General features: G+C 46.6%; 1 protein-coding gene across 1 annotated transcript in view; it reads right to left on the bottom strand.

The window, feature by feature from the left end:
* Positions 1–4,272: 4,272 nt before the first annotated feature.
* Positions 4,273–14,562, bottom strand: part of RIN3 (Ras and Rab interactor 3) — a gene marked incomplete at its 5' end in the record, with an annotated part of 46,155 nt that continues 35,865 nt past the window's right edge. The window contains 3 exons of the mRNA XM_009332381.1: positions 4,273–4,869; positions 6,810–6,973; positions 10,391–10,522. Of these exons, the coding sequence (XP_009330656.1) occupies positions 4,561–4,869; positions 6,810–6,973; positions 10,391–10,522 (605 nt within the window). The remainder of the gene's footprint in view (positions 4,870–6,809; positions 6,974–10,390; positions 10,523–14,562) is intronic.

Below are 14,562 nucleotides of genomic sequence, written 5' to 3'. Positions count from 1 at the left end.
CATTTGATTTCAATGGCTTTTATTTTAGGGTATACATGACCTGCCGGTGTAATTATTTCAGTGAATTATTGACAGATTGTATCACTGGGTGCAAAGTGGCGTTAAATCAGCTCTGTGCACAAAGTGGCCACATGGGCTTTTTGTTTTTTCTTTGCAGAAGTTGCTGGGTTCTTCTCCCTCTTCCTCTCTCACACTGGGATCCTTTCCTTGCGAGTAAATGAGTGGTCGTTGCACAACATTTCTCTGCAAACAAGTGTTTGAGGAGGCCTTGGCTGGATTGCACAACCCTACTTGGTTAAAGTCTCCTGAAACACTCCTGTCTGCTGATGGCTCATGTGAGGGCCAGTGCATGAGTCACAGCTTGACCATCTTGACTAACCAGGGGAGGCTGCAGGTCACCAGCCTGGACTGCTTCCTCCTCGCCTGGGCTGCAGCATGAGGAAACCCCATGGCAAAGCAAATGAATAAAATCCCACGGAGCATTTAAAAATGCCCATTTCATTCCCACATTTGATATTTTTTTTCTCACCACCCGAAATGTCAGATACCAGCCCAAAGCAGCGCAGGACCCTGGCCACCAGGGTTCAGAGGGAGGGACATGCTGAACTGCTCCAGCAGTCTCCATGCTGGGGACTCAGAGCTTTGCCAGGATCACCAAAACAACAGCACGTTTGTTCCAGACAGGCTGTTTCTGCATGACCCTGGCACAGGCAGAGCCTGAGCCCCACCGCTGAGCTGTGAGGCCAGAGAGGCAGCAGCTGCCTCTGTCCTGGGTTCTCCAGGATCCTGCCATTCGGGTCATCTCCCAGCTTGCGTTCCCTGACAAGGCACAGCTGTGGTCAGGCATTGGAGGAGCCGGGTCACCCCTGTACCCCAGAGATGTATGTTTAGCAAAGTTGTTGCTGGTGGTTTATATAATGTGACCAAACAGACCAGGTGCCCCATGGCCTCTGAGCAAGACCTGCTCTGCGCCGAGCCCCAGCACAGGGATTTCCTTCCAGGCAGCTCACAGCCAGGCACAGTAACTTGCATTACTGTCAATAATCTCTGAGTTCGGGAGAGCCATGACAACATTTGCAAATCAAATCAGAGCTTTGCTGTTGTTATGTCAGAGGAAAATGTTGCATGTGCAATTTGAGAGCCTTTGTAAAAGGCTCAGAAATTCAGCTGGCACCCCTTGCATTTTGAAAACTGGGATCTGCAGGTCTGATTTTGGGACTAGGCTTTGGTAAATTTTAATCTGAGCCCATTTGGATTGCAGTGATTTAGCACTGTCACAGTTTCCACGGGCTCCACCGACCAGCCATATAATCTGTGGTTCCCCCTTGCCCCGAGGTCCGGCTGCTGACTCAGATGTCCCAGGATGCTGCGAGGTGCTGGAGCGCTTCACTTCATCAATCAGTTGCTCGACCCTGGCCAGTGCAAAGTCTGGTTGCTCTCTGGAAATACCCAGCAGAAGATCAGTCCTAGCTTCCTTCCTTGCATGTTTGTATTTTAGCCTCATCCCCATCAGATTACTTTAGGCTCATTAACTGTGGATGTTACAGCATAAAGATAACTTGATCAGGCCAAGGACTTCGGCAGACATATGCAGCTTTGCTCCTGGGGCTTAAAATAACTTGCAGCAGCCACGGCAGAACTAAGCTGCTGGTCAGACCCCCCCCATATCTCTGGGTCATGAGGTGGGTACATGGCTTGGAGTCTTACCAAGGCGGGGTGAGGAGGCCTGTGGGAGGTGGGCCAGAGAGCTAGTCTGGGCCCATGGTTTAGGTGGGGAAGGAAGGTGAGAAGCAGGGCGTGGGTCTTCTTTGGGAGAGTGGGTGCAAAACAGAGGATTTAGAGGTGGGGCTAGGTTTGAGAAAAAAGGAAGGTTCGTAAGTGGCGCTGCCCAGAGGTTGGACCCTCCAGCTGCCACAGCCCCAGGGGTGCCAGTCGAGATCGTGCTCAGTATGGCCAACACAGAGCAGGTCAGCCCTCAGGACATATGGACATCAGTGATGATACCTGCAGTGGAAACAGGGCAACCGGCCTCTCTGTGCTATGTGTCAGGGATTTACTGGCAGTGCTTCCACCAGCGAGGGAAACTACCATGAGCTCGCTCAGCACGCAGGGATAGTGGTGGGCCGAGGAGTGAGGCAGGGTGAGGACATGTTGCCTCACAGCCAGAGCACCCAGGGGACCCTGTACCCAGCCACCTGGCGAGGGCCTGCCGCCCAGCCATCGGCACACAACATCCAGGGCAGCGCAGCAGAAGGGCAAGAGCTGATGTCCTTGCCGCAGCCTGCAGGATGGATGTGGGGAAGCTGCTGTTGGGGCAGAGAGGCCAGCAGCTCCCGGGGCCATGGGGGCTCCCTGGGGGCCTGTTCCACTGCTACAGCCAGGAGTGGGACAGCGGGGAGCACCAGGGGCAGCCCCAGTCCTGGGCATCGGGCACCTCCCTGGGGATGGGGACAGGCTGAGGCTGGGCTGGGACATAGCTGTGGGGAGCTGGAGACCAGCCCTGCTGCAGCATCACTCGGGCAGGGGCTGACAGCTCTGGGAGGCTGAAATGGGGTCGTGGGCCGTGGGCCTCCAGCCCTGGGGAGGCACTGGAGGAAGCAACGCCTGTGAGTGCCCTCAGGGCCCTGAGAGCAGCATCTCCTCTGTCAGATCAGTACTGGAAACCTGTATCTCAGGTTTGGTCATGGCATCCCGAGTGCCACCCTGAGAGCAGCACAGGCTCCCAGCAGGAGTGCACTGCCCTGCAAGAGGCTAACGGCCGCGCGAGGGAGGAGTTCAGCTCCGGCACCCTGCGGGTGTGTTGCCCAGAGGCGAGGTGGAGGTGCAGACAGCTGCACATGAGCAAATAACCATGAATTTGGAGTCAGCTCAGTGCCGGTGTCACACACTGCAAGCTCTGCGCATGATGTCCTCGAAACTGAGATTGCTGTTATTCACTGTTCCTCATTCTTGGTTGTTGTCCCTTCCCGACAAGACGTGCATGCAGCCCAAGCTGGCAGATGCACAGCACTGGTTTGCTATCCGTATGCAGATTTGGTCAGTGCATGCTACAGCTGGGGCACGTAGATGCGGACATTTCAAGCCCCAGAGTGACCAGCTACATGCAATACCATTTTACCTTTGGAGCTTCAGGAGTAAGGCAGGGACCTTGGGCAACTTGGCCCAATGTGTCCCAATTCTTTTTTGAATGTTAATGGGAGGAAACAATAGCAACTTTGAGCAAAACCCACAGTAAAACACCCTTTCTTTCTAATCAGAGATTTGCTAGGCCTGATCCCAAGTTTGTATAGCTGCAGTAGAGGTTGCTTGCCTCCTGCATGCAGACAATCCAGTATCTTGTGTTCGCAGTGGGAATCTTGCCTGAATGAAGGCACCCAGAAGACATGGATCTGTCTTGCAATTAAGGCTCCTGCTTCCATTACCCAGTCCCGAAAATTTGTTTTCAAATTCCACGAAATGCACTTTTGCATTGGTTCAATTTATTCTGTGGGAATTTAGGTTTGCAGGGAAATTTAAGTCTGCAATGGCTGAATGACTGAAAGCACAGGTAGAAAGGAGAATTAGCAAGTTCTGTCTGCAACAGCCTGAATTTATTAAAGTAATAACCTGGTGGGACTTACAGATGTGAAAGCACTAGAGAAAATGACATCCGGGTAAAAAGGGACAGGTATTTAATTCTAGCTCTTCTTGACTTTCAAATTTGAATCTGGTTTGTTACACGGGGCAAATTATTAAGTTCTTTACAAACGCTTATTTTAAAATAATTGCACCATATCGCACATGGAAATAAATATACGATTAACCAGACACTATCATACAACCAATGTGATTAAAACTGCTGTACATGTAAAACTGATGGTGAAGACTTCCAATCTTTAAGAAAAATACATGATGAAAATGCCTATGCTACCTGATTTCAGTGACAAATAGATGGCAGAAGATGTATTATTGGTGAAGGTACAGGATCATCTTGCATGGTCTGTAATTACGTGGATTTCAAAGGCAATGACATGTTGTAGACAGCAAGACAGAGATGGAGTTCTGCTACAGGTGGCAACCCTATGCCACTGAATACATCAGACAAGACTCAGTTTATTCAAACTGGGTGAACAGATACTGTAAGGCGTAAATGCAGTCTTACCTCCAGATAGCATCGAGGTGTGTGCAGACCTTTCACAGGCCTTGTGCACAGAGGTGATTCAGACCTGCCATAATTTATTATGGAGTAAATGTCCACTTTTCTGCAAGATCTCTGGATTTTCTCCACTGTCCATTTACATTCTGCGGCATTGGCTTGTTGCCAGCGGGAGGTTCTGAGGTTTGATACTTCAAGTTTTCCAGAGGATGAATGTTCTCCTGAATGCTCCTTTTATTTCTGCAAATGAACTCTGCTGAGAAATGCTCTGTATTCAGACAGCATCTACATTTAGCACATCTGCCCTGTGTTGAAGGCCGCGCTCCAGAGACCTTCTGAGGTCTGCAGATACCAGAGGATCTCATGAGATAAACTATCCAGCCCTTCCAGGATGACAGCAACACAAGAAAAGAGCAGCACGGCCCTTAGGGAAAGTCTGACTCTTTGACAATTGGAACTGGTGGGGTTTTATGATCTATTGGTTTATAAATAAAATGGAAATCTTTCTTGGTTTCACTCTTCAGCAGAGAGGCTTTGATATGGTGAGGAAGGGCATCTTTGTCCAGCTGCAGCCACTGGTCATCAACATAAACAAAGAGTCCATAATCCTTGGGATGGGAGACTTCAAACTTTTCGGCACACTGCTGGCTCAGCTGCTCAGCCGTGGTGTCGTTCCGGGAAGCAAGTGTCCTTGACTGAGCACCGATTTCCAGAAAGGAGATAGAGATGAAATCCTGAAGAGAAACATGAGGATAGGTCTTGCAGTTAACACAGTGACTTGGGACTGAAGGAGGCAGAATTCAGCCCAAAGGTCTAGCTGCCTAGAGCTCCTAAATGCTCCCAAATATCCTCCAGTCATCCTCCAATGCCCCAGTTATTCTCTCCTTTCTCCCCTCTGACGAACAAGCTCTGAATCAGCAAATACTTAAACTAACAAACACTTAGTCAAATAATTAGCCTTGTAAAGACACGAGTGAAAGCTTTTTTCTGATTTTGGTGAATATCATTAATAAGCAGCCTGCAACAGTTCCTTCTCCCACCTTTCTACAGCTCCTGAAGAAATAGGATGTAAAGAAGTAACAGACCAGAATAACAAGCCAAAAACCTCAGAGATCTGGTTGATCTCTGATGACGAAAACACCATCTCACAGAAACAGGAAAGGCCTGGGAGGGCGGTGACCCTTGTGACTCCACCGTCACCCAAACAGCACCTTGAGAATGTGTCCTCCAAACTTCCTTCCATCAGTAAGGAAACAGAGGAAGAAGTTATTCTGAGGAGGCTGATTTACTTGTATCCTGTTTCAGGCAGTAGTGACTGTTGGGACGACTTTCCTCTTGCTGAACTCATGAAGAACAGAATCTAGAGACCTTTTTGTCACAGTGGAACCCATGTGTTTAATATCTATCTGTGAAGCTCAAAAAAATTCCCAGCCATTTTGGTCAGAAATGCAGAAGTGAAATTTGCCAAATATGTAGACTATGGGTTTCCAAACTGCATTTATGGAGTACCACTGCAGATGATTAAGGCAGCCAGAGGGATGTGCAGGCATGCTGAACACATCAGCAAGCTGTTTGTCTCTGCCAGGATGGGCTTGCATGTCTCTGATATTACCCCTCATTCAAAGGAATGGAAAACGTCCCTTACGCTGCTGGAGGTGGTGGGAATCTTCTGGGGAAATGTGGCATTTGCTTGCTCAGCTATTATGCTCCGTGCTAGGTACTTGCTATGAGCTACTGCCAGAGCAGCGCTCAGGGCTGGATGGATATTTGGTGTATCCCATCCACCATTCACAAGTTCTGAGATCATCAGGGGCTGTTTTGACTGCAATATGGGAAACATTCAACTCCATGCTTTCAACAGGGCTATAGGGACTGTGTCCCCCCCTCAGGAGACTTTCCCCTGGTTTTCCCCTCAGCATTCACAATTTTCATTTTTGCACTATGAAGGCTTTAGAGAACGTGAGATGTGGCCTTTGCTGCCTCCCTGTGGGTGACAATTTGATCACAGGACATGGGGCTGGCAGGGCATCCCGACTGCCTGGTCCAGCACCCAGCCTCACCATGGCTGGAGGCCCAGAGCACCCATCCCTCCTGGGACCCTCTCCCACTGGTGCACGGGGAGGTCTTCGCCAGGCCATACACAGCATGGGCTTCAAAGCTAACCAGCCATTGTTGGGTCTTCCCTGCTGCTGGACAGGAACAAGCTCGGGAAGATGCTTGTCTGACTGGCCCTTGGGACGTCTCAGGTGCTCCTACAGCTTTATGCCATCTAGGAACCTCCCCTGCGTAGCCTGCTCACACCTCCTCAGCTTAGCCCATGATTTCCCCAGTGGTGGAGAAGAGGGGCTCCCTGCCTCCCCACTGCAGCTCCACATGCGAAAGCTCCTAGCATGCCTCCTTCAAGAATGGACAATGAAATCACTCTGCAGTCATTTTAAAATTATATTGTTATGAGGATACTTCAGGACTTCAAAATGCATTTTGTAAGTAAGATATATTTCAAATGAGGTGTGGTTTTTTAAGACTTGGAAATCTTGCACCGTATGTACTCTTGTTTTCTAACAGTGATTTGGGTTAATTTTGTTTTAAAATAATTATCATATTAAAAATTATTAAGTATGGAGACAGCACGTTCATCTTCCAGGCTTTTTCCCTAGAAAATAATGCCAGCTACCTGCACTGATGAGCGGGAAGCCCGGGCCTTGTTCAGCGTCCTCCGTCGCTCCCAGCGGTGAATGGAGTCCTGCACCTCCATGCTCAGCTGCCGTGTGACAGTGATTTTGTCGTAGCTCTTGATGTGCTCCAGGGCCCCATAGGTGGTGGTTAAATAATAGGAGCCTGAGAAAGCAGAAGGTCTTGTATGAACATCACACCAGCACGGGCCATTCATTTCCACTTCCATCCTGCCTGCTTGTGCCTGTGCAGTGGCAGCTGGCTAACACCTGCGCTGTCTGTGCCTCACTGCAGGGAGTGCAGGAGTGTCTGATGTTAACCCAAGAGAAAGGAGACCTAACGACCAGTGTCCTCCACCCCCTTCTGCTTCACAGCAATGTCACTGCCCAGACTGCTGAGGCTGTAGATGCCTTAGGAGGAAACACAGACTGAAGGTGTTTTACTACAAAGGCTGCTTTCACAAACAAACCCAAACCAACATCTTTGACCACAGATGGTTTATCCTTTGGGGCATGGCCGTCTTTTTGTTGTGTTTAGCAGGGCCAGTGCAACAGGTCTGTAATTTGGGCTCCTGAGCAGTCCCCATAATGCAAGGAAATAGTAACAATCATAGTGTGCTCTGTAGGAAAAGTACAAGGCCTCGATTCAGCCCCTCCAACTCTAGCTACATTGCTGAAATATTTAGAGCCCGGGTCCCCTGTGGGCTCAGCACCGTTGAAGGATGGCTCAGACCTGCAAGGACGAGTTACCCTCTACTCCCTCCATCTCTATTGACAAGACAGGGAGCCCAGACGTTTGGCTGAGAGTAATTCCTGGACTGTTCAGAGTTGTGGGATAAATCTTGGTAAAGCAGAGAAAGAGGGGATAAAGTGGTAAAAGCCCACAACCAGTTAGAAACTCCCTGACTGCTGTGGGATTGGCTGCAGCAGGTAATAAATAACCAAGTGCCGCAACCCGGGAAGCAGCTGAACCATGATAAGAACAGGCTTCATCAACAGAGATGAAGATAAGCCCTGATAAGAGGACAGAGTTGAATATGAGGAAGCTGCTGCTTTGGTTGCAGGGCAGGCCCATGCCAGGGCGTGGCCCCAGCGCCACGTTAATTAAAAGTGCTCGTTTTCCCAGATGCCTCCCAGGCGCAGCTCTGCTGATGAGTGAGAGGCTCGGGCCAGGGTCTCCTCTGAACAGAGGGAAGGAATCAGCCTGCAGAGCTGCTCGAGCAGCAGCGCAGTGTCCCAGAGGCAGCGGGGATGGGGATGTGTCCCCTGGGCCTCCAGGGGAGAGCACTCCTGGCCTGAAGCAGGGCGAGAGGCCAGGCCTTGGCGGGGGCCAGCGTCGCCTGCAAGCCCCACACCGAGCCGGGCCCACCGCCCCGGCCTCTGCAGGATCCCCTGCTGCTGCTCCCCTCGCCCTGGGTGCCAGGAAAACAGGGAGAATTAAAAATTGCCCATCAGCTGGGCGGAGCTCCCTGTTTTTAATAAATGCCATAATAATTGCAGTTGCCTCTAGATGGCACTTCCACATCACCCAAACCTCGCATCAGCCGGCCTGGGGTTTCGTAGCCTTTCCTTAGGCTCTGATGAGCTCCACAGTCATTGTGGCTGGTTGTGTAAGTGGTGGCTGACAGAATTTTATTTAAGAGCAGTATTTTTAGAGCACCATTAAAGTTTGGTGTAGGAGAGGAGAAGCCAAGACATTGCCATTTGACTTTCTGTACTCAGGTGAATCCAATGAGGGAAGTCCCATAGCTACGTGGGTCTGCATACACTGAAAACACTCTCTTTTTCTTTACTGTCTCCCACAAAGTGCTGCTGAGAACAGGCTAACAGGCCTGCAAGTGCCACTCTTCCCCTCTTAAATATAGTTACTACCCTCCCTCGTCTGTCATTCAGTATTTCTCCTGCTCTGGCAGAGTCAGGGGTCCCTGTGATGGGACCCACGACCTGGTGTATCCCTTCCCTCAGAATCCAGGGAGGAAGATCTCCCAGTCCCCCATGACAGGAATTCATTACATCTTCTTTAAGAATTAATTTTTCTTCCACTTTCCAGTATCTTCATTTCCACACAGTCATTCCCCATCATCTGTCCTTGCCTTTGCCCCAGTAGTCAAAAAATTCATTCAAAGTAAATTTTTAATTTGGAGGCCAGATTTAAATGATTTTGTGTATTGACCTGACATAATTTCACAGTTTTCTCACTTCTGCTTTCCTTTTTTTCCTTTTATTTCTGTGCCTGAATCATCTGTTGCCATTTAACTTTGAAAGGCCTAACTCAAGTTAACTTTTGCCAGTTCCCGTTTTAGCCCTGCGCTTTGCGATCTCAGAGCTGTCTTCACTGAAACGTTCTTTTTTTTCCGTTCCCTGTATCTGCAGTTACTCCCAGACTCCTTTCTGATGTGATTATTCAGCCAGTTTGATCTGGAACTCGCTCACAAAATTTTTCCCCTTTGACTGGATTGCACCTTTCACACAGTCCTTGCATCTTTCACTTAAGAGAACTTCCAGCCAGCTTTGCCTTCGACACCCTGAGCTCCCCAACTCGGCTGACTTCAGTAACCAGCCTGGTAGTATGCCCTTTTGAAATTAAGAACCTGTGGGCAGCGTAGTCACCAAAACCAGCTTAGTTATGTCAGCAATTGTCTGCTAACAATTCTTTGCAGCAGGAAAATTAGCCTGTGCAGAACCCCCTCACTAGGGGTTGCTAGTGCTCATTCTGTTAGTACTTACTTTTGCCCACCTCTGCACTGTGCTGGGATGACGTGCTCTTAGTTACAAATTTATATCTCCATTTAATATAAATAAAATTAGTCTGCTGTTGTTCATCCAAGACTCCTTTCTAGAACCTCAGTACTTACCAAAACAAAGTCTAAAATAAACCCCATTTTATTGGTTTAGTGACTACTTGGTGAAAAATGATCTGTGTTCCTAATTCAGAGTGAGTAGCCCTGTCACTGTTAGTAGCATTTGCTTCCCAAGCTATATTTAAGAAACTAAAGGCCCACAGTTCCCTGGGGTATTTATCCCTCTAAGAGCAAAGGTCTTTATTCACATCCAAACCCAATATTCCTCTCTAACCCGACTTTCCTTTCTCTGCCTTGCTATGATACTCGGCCAGAGAACATTGTCAAAGGGGTCACTCAAATTTAAGAGTAGAGTGACCATGAGAATGACGTATGGCCCCAGGCATACAATGCAGTTTAAGAAATGTCCTCTTTTCTCATTGAAATAAATAAAAGTGTCTGCACAATGGATTGCAGCAGCAGTTTAATTCTCAGCAAAGATCTTTTAACTTTTCAGCCTTTGGGCCAAGGAACACTAGATGTCTCTGTTCAGTTTACTAATCCAGCAACTCAGTTCTCATTTATGCTGGGTCCCTGCCTTTCTAGCTGGTGACCAAGGGCACTGCACTGCTAAAAACAGTTAGTGTTTGACAGTAATTTTAGAGCCTCAGATTTGAAAAGCTTGGCCAAAGCTTATCCACAAAGCCTAGCCAGAGCCTTGCTGCCCCACTTTCACAAACACTGAAGTGAGGTAAATAATGATTTCCAAAGTGAATATCCGAGGAGCAAACACTGTACTCTACCTTCCCCTAGCTGCAGAGCAGGGTCCATGAGCTCCATCATATACTCCACATTCAGAAGGACTTCAGTCAAGTTGCTGCGGGCCAACACATACATGAGCACGGGGAGGAAGTCATCTGCACCATACGGCTTCCCTGAGCAAAGAGAAACACAAAGTGGTCCCAATAAACTCACCACAAAGACACGTTCCCACACAATAGTGACAGTTCTCACCCAGCATGTCCTTTGCAGACTTTAGCTTACATTACCTGAAGAGTTAAAGCTTGAAAGCATCAGCAAAGAAAAAATGCTGAAAAAGGGAAAGTTAGTTCACTAAAAAGTAAGTAAATTTGCTTCAAGCCCAAAATATGAGCTTGAAAATTTTTAGTGAGCTCCATTTCTGCCATTCTTTATTAACTGGAGAAAGAGAAACTTAAACTTCACGTATCGCAGACAAGTGACAATCCTTGAAGAGTGCAAAGGCTGCCAGCTCGGCCCTCTGATTTGACACTGCCATCAAGACTGCAATTCAGGCTTGCAATATTAGCAGCGACGTTGTCTACATGCATTAGGGGTATTTATTCTCTTAGGTTCGCTCTATGTGTGGGACCAAAGAGCAGAAAATAGAATTTGAGACAGTGGTTTTTAGGACTGAGGTCTTCCGTGTTTATGTTCCTTCAGAAGGCAAAACATCACGGTATGTGTTCCTAATTAAAACAGTCTCCCAAGAGCTAGGATCTAAAAGGAAGCATCTTTCCAGCCATGGCGTCTAGCTAAGAAAACAAAAAGCTTTTCACATTGGACTTAGACTAGTTTTTGGACTTGGTGTGCAGCAGGTGCTACAGGAACAGATCCTCTTAGGCTCAAGATTTCCTGTGCTTAAAACATTCATATCAACAAAGTCAACAAAGTGATCTTATATGTAATCTGTAAGAGCTCTGTGGGATCTCTGAGGACAAAAAAGCGTACATGTTAACAGTCATCATTATAATTACTACTTATAATAGAATCCAAACTGAAGCTTCACCACATAAACCGCAAAGAACAGAAGGATAACTTTTCTTATTTCAAAGATGCTTTCACTTCCCACCAACATGTCATAAATTCATCATGGACAACCCATAATAACAAGTTGCTTAACAGGCCTATCTTGCCAACATTCAGAGTTGACCATTCCTCTCAACCTAAGCCCAGATTTCTTTCATTCTGAATGTCCTCCCTCAAACGGTGGGCAGTTTTCCTCACCCGAGCACTTGGATGCGTTGGTTTCATGGGCCATGTGTGTCTCACTTCAGAATCGTTTGCCTCACCTCAAAGAACCAAAACTACCCTTGATGTAGCTTTGGTGAAATTAATGCCCTAGCTATTTTTGGCTCATAGTCTACATGCTCTTCCATGGTAGGACATAAATTCCTATTTCTGAAATGTTCCCACTGACTTATTTCAAATCTTTGCCATGAGTCAGCTTTCCTTTTTTGTCATTCATAGCTGACGCAGATTCTCCACTGGCAAAGAAAGATATTCTTCTGAAGCCTCAAATAAACATGAGCTTAGCCCCTGATTGAAAAAAAAAAAGTGTGGCTTTAAAATAAACCCAGTAATATATCTAGAGAACAGAGAGCTGATCCAGTTAAAACAAAGTGTTGGAGGATGAGAGATTGTCAGGGCTGTAACTCAGTCTGTTTCTAACAGAGTCCACATATGCCACAACATAGACAATTTATTTAATGAAAGCTGGATTAACACTTTCAATTCTGTTTGCTTTATTATGGCTGCCTTTAGTTAAATGACACAGCCTTAAGTCTTCAACCAAACTATAAAAGGAGTTTATTGTTTCACTGACATCTGGATGAACATTTTGTCTGTTGTTGCCTTGGCTTATGTCGCTCTGAAAGCTTCAGTTCTGCGAAGGGTCCAATTCATTACTGTCATAGATATTACCTTAATACAAGCAGCTTAGTATTACAGCTATTTAATATTGTCTAGCAAAAAAAGATGACACAACTGAGACATGAAAATGTACTAGAAAAACTGCACAGAGAAAAGCCCTATTCTCCTTTTGACCTGAGTAAAACAGATGCCGACAGTTAGTTCTGTAACTATACAAGTAGTATATAAATATACTACTATACAAGTAGTATATTAATATATACTACTATATATATACACATAAAATATATAAGTATATAGTAGTATATATAAAACTAGTGTAAAGGAAGATGAAGTACCAAAGAGTTTGCTAGGCTTATTTTTTCCCCTTCTTTAAAAACTTTTTCTTTATGATGTAGTAGTTACTGACCAGCAGCATGGATTGGGTGCTTCTGATTTCCTGAAGGCCAAAGAATTTCCAGTGCAACACCCATAGCAGAATTTTCTCTTCCCTACCACTTCTTTTTCATGACCAATCCATGTTGTGTCTGCTAGGGCATTCAAGTTGCTACTTCACAACATGAATTCCACTGGAAAAAAAATGCTGGTTTTTTTTTAATAAAATGTCACCAAAAGTGATCACCAGCCAGACAACGGACTGACCAACAAATGCAGAGTGGAAACAGCAACTTGGAACTAAACAATTCCATGTCCCAGCCATCAACTTCTAGTGTCAACTGAAATGAAAGTTAAGGACACTTCAAGAACTCCTACAGAATCTCTCTATTTCTTCTTTATTGGCTGAGAAGTGGTTGTATGTACAAGCAGGCACTGAGTCAATTATTTTTCATTGCTGTCTATCTCATTTCTATGAGCTGATTTAGCTGCTCTGCCCACCAGCCCTTGTTATAAATCTTTCTCAATTTTAAGATTTCATAGAATTATTATTGGACTCCCAGCTGTTTTTATGGCTTAAATATGAAAATCTGATGTACAGTTTGTTTTTAATTAATAAACTCAGAGTAGGGATGTCTGACTGCAATAATGGAAAGAGGACTGATTCTCTATATGCTGTATGCTTATGACCTGCATAAATTACTAGACATCATTTTAATCCACTTGTGGGAATATGAAGCCTGATTCTTAAATACCCGCATCTGTAGCTAAAGCTGAAGTCAGGAGGAGCTGTAGGTGTCAACAAGAGAAAAGCAAAGCTAATCATCAAGGACCTGGCTCTGACTCCATGTGTTGCCACAAACTTCCAGTGTTGCCTAGGGCAGGTCAGGCATAGTATATTGTGCCTACTCTTTGCAGGCATCACAACAGCTTCTTTGCACTGACTGCACATGGAGCCAAGGACAGGTGCCTGAGGGGGCAGGACTCTGAACCTCCCCTTGTTCTCCTGGCCTTGGATGTCACAGCAGGCACAGGGACTAGCTTAGACATGTAGTCATCAGACCAAGTATGGCCCTGAGGTGCCCTGTATCTCAGTCCATCCATGGGGATAATAGGTGCTGTCAGCAAATCAAATATGACTAGAAGCAGGAGGCACAAAGATACATGAAACAATGCCTGTGAACCAAGACACCGGAGAGGTTGGTGCTGCTCAGCATCCTGCAACCCACATGCTCCCTGTGCCATGAAAGGCACCAGGGCACTAACCAGTGTCCATCCGGGAGCTGCAGCAGGGATGTTCTCTGCAGGCTGCTGCCTCCTCAGCTCCACTTTCAATCTGGGCCAGAGCCAAGCTCCCAGATCTGCATGTCTAGTCCATCTGTGGTCTCTCACAGAGGGGTATGTTTGCAGCTGACAGAGGTAAATCCAGCTCTGACCCTGCCAGTGGTCTCAGTGACACTGGGACTGAGCTTGCTTGTTCAAGGTGGTGTTGCCTTACTCCAGGTATGACTTGCTTGCTTTATTTCCCCTTCTTCACTGCAGGATCAGGAAACATTTATTCCATAAATAAGAAGCTTAAAATAAGCCTTCTCTTCTGCCACAGACTCATCCTATTATGTTTATAGCAAAGCAAATACAACGTCAGCTCCTGGCTGGGATGCAGCACTTGAATAGACGGGTATTAATTAAATACATGATTTAAAGCAACTGGAATTCTGCCCAAGCCTCCATAAAGAAATTACAGCCTATTTTAACACATTCATGCATTTCTTTTCCCTCCATGTATATTCTGACAACCAGCAGACAGTGATGATACTCTGCACCTTGCTCTAATATTTTACAAACACTGGCATGATGTCTAGCAGCAGCTCTCCAGGAAATATGAATTTTACCCTCAGTTTATAGCTGGGAAACCTGAGGTACAGAAAGG

The sequence above is a fragment of the Pygoscelis adeliae genome, unplaced genomic scaffold (genome assembly GCF_000699105.1).
Source record: "Pygoscelis adeliae isolate BGI_AS28 unplaced genomic scaffold, ASM69910v1 Scaffold429, whole genome shotgun sequence".
Taxonomy (NCBI): Eukaryota; Metazoa; Chordata; class Aves; order Sphenisciformes; family Spheniscidae; genus Pygoscelis; species Pygoscelis adeliae.
Note: the sequence above shows the minus strand (reverse complement) of the source record. Positions and strands in the feature narration are given on the sequence as shown.